The sequence below is a fragment of the Echinops telfairi genome, unplaced genomic scaffold (genome assembly GCF_000313985.2).
Source record: "Echinops telfairi isolate 266 unplaced genomic scaffold, ASM31398v2 ScPeMD7_3533;HRSCAF=4204_0, whole genome shotgun sequence".
Taxonomy (NCBI): domain Eukaryota; kingdom Metazoa; phylum Chordata; class Mammalia; order Afrosoricida; family Tenrecidae; genus Echinops; species Echinops telfairi.
Window position 1 is genome coordinate 25,497,156 of NW_022107431.1, and position 2,468 is coordinate 25,499,623.

At 45.2% G+C, this 2,468-nt stretch overlaps 1 protein-coding gene across 1 annotated transcript in view; it reads right to left on the reverse strand.

Annotated features, from left to right (window-relative positions):
* The window catches only part of PHACTR2 (phosphatase and actin regulator 2), a 125,583-nt gene that overhangs the window by 12,077 nt on the left and 111,038 nt on the right, over positions 1-2,468 (reverse strand). Inside the window, exon 12 of the mRNA XM_045294582.1 lies at positions 1,108-1,184. Coding sequence (XP_045150517.1) covers positions 1,108-1,184 — 77 coding nt within the window. The remainder of the gene's footprint in view (positions 1-1,107; positions 1,185-2,468) is intronic.

Genomic DNA, 2,468 nt, shown 5'->3' on the forward strand with positions numbered 1-2,468 from the left:
ATTTAGGAATAAATACAGTGAGATTGCCGCCTTGAAACATTGTTAGTGTGGGTGTGAACTGCGGGTGGTTAAGTACCCCTGACGCAGGGGGACCCCCCCCATGCACAAAGCACCGGCCTGCTGCCCAGTCCCCCACCATTACTGGGATGGGTTCTGAGCTGGACTGTTGGGATCCACAGGGCTTTTTTTTGCCATGGCTGGTTTTGGGAAGTCGCCTAACAGGCTTTTCCTCCTAGTTCCCGTTAGTCTGGAGGATGTGCTCACACTTGTTCAGGCTGCGCACAGGCATCACTGCAGATACAGAAGCAACCCCGGTGCACCCAGGCGTCGGGGCTGCAGAGGACTTTTCTAGCCCGAAGGCTTTGGTTTTCCAGGGAAAATGACTGTCGTCTTTTGTGTATCATCATCTTTTCCGACAGGGCTCACGGCAATTCCCTTTGGAAAGATTTGATTTGCACGCATGTCTTTAGAAAGCAAAGCCTGTGTGGTGGGATCAACCAGCAGAACAAGTCCGTCGGGTGTGGGGGGAAGACTACTAAAGTCCCCTGCCCGTTTGCACAGCCAGTGAAACAGAAGGCTGCTGGGAAAGGATGGTTAGGATTATAGCAATTTTCCATGGGGCCATGAACACTGGATTTCTGTTCTAACTTATGTCTTCTAAGACCGAGTTTCTCTCCTTTCTAAGTGATGTCTATTGTGCTCCCAAAGCAGATACGTAAGTGCCCGTGCTGACTCTCACCAGCACCTGTTCAGGGCATAAAACGTCAACTGGATATTTCTAATAGCAGAGTGAATGATGCTTAGCTGTCTTCTGACACAGAAAATTAAATTAAGGAGTGAGGGAAAAGAGAGTAAAAGGCAGCCCCTTTTTAAAAACATTCACAGTTCTTTGAAAGAAAGAAAACACTAATTCCAGAAATGGATTTACCCTTGAATAAAATAAGAGACAGTTGAGTTTATGACGAAAGTGCAGACATTCACGAATCTCATTGAATCATATCTTTAAGACCACCACATGGACTATGAGGTCACCTTAAAGCAAACAAGGGCGAGAGCGGCAGAACGCAGATTCATTATTTACGCTAAACGGTATTCTATCTTACCCACCTTGTAAACTGTCGACTCTCTTCGTGCACTTCCATTTCTGTGCTTTTAAACTCATTTAGTTCTTTCCTTATTGCTGCCTAAATGGGAGGGGGCGGGGGAGGAAATCGGTAAAAAAAGAACTATTACTTAAGATATGTATTTCCTTAGCATTTACAGAAAGATGGAAGCAGACTCCCTTTCCAAGAAATGACTCCCTACTTCTACCAGACAAAGGTATGTGTGGTAGTCAATTGTGTGTGCCAACAGGGCTGGGCTATGGTTCTTAGTGGTTTGACCAACACCAATCTGGTTGCATTTATGGAATCGTTCCCAAACCAAAAAACCCCAAACAAACCAAACTCACTGGCATCGAGTCGAGTCTGACTTACGGGATGAAGTCAGCTGGCAGGGGGAGAGCGGATGACCTTCCACAATGCAATCGACTGTAATTAATCAGATGAGGAGGGAGTTTCCAAAGAACACCTTCTGCCTCTGGACCATAAACAGGTACTTTGGCAGGACTCACACACATGGGGGAAGACAGAAGCCACCTTAGCTGCAAGCTAAGGCTACCAAGGAACCAAGAAACGTCCGGAGCTCCTGCCCAGGGCAGAATCGACAAGGCCAAGACCCTCCTTCGGACTTCTAGCCTCAAGAACTGTGCGGAAATGAACTTCTGGTTTTCAAAACTACTGGCTTGTGGGCTTGTAGTAAAGCAGTACTAGGGAAATAAGACGGTGAGATAAATGTAATTTCCTATCACCACCAAACTAAAACCAGGGTATGATCAAGAGTCATTGACAAGGCAGAGGAAGAAGGCCTTTGCTAGCCTCCCCCTTGAACCTGGTCTCAGAGACATCCCTAGCCCAGTGATCACATGGAAAGTGCAGGTCATGAGGTTTTCTAAGACACATCGTCATTTCCTATCAACATTTCTGAAGTGAATATTCCCTTGTCACCAGGGGCTGTCTAACAAGCTGTGGAGGAGGCAACTGCTATTTAGTCTTTAACATTCAGAGATGAGAAAAATAACGCAGAACTTAAACATTGCAGCATGGCACTAGAAGTGCCTCAGAAAAAATGTCAAGTAGGTTCATTACTATTTTATGAGGATATAATTCACATCATGGGGATCTTGGAGTGTGAGAGCTGCTTAGGGAGTTCCAGATGAAATACTCCTCAGAACATGAACACTAGTTATCTGTTAATGGCAGTGGCGGGGTCATGGCTGGGGTTTGGTTTTAACTTGTGGCTTATCTGTATTTTGTATTATTATTATTACTTTTAAACAAGGCACATTGCACTTTACATAAAAAATGTACTAAGAAAGACCTTTCCATCACTCCTAATGGACTGTTTCGTCAGAGCAGGGACTAACAATA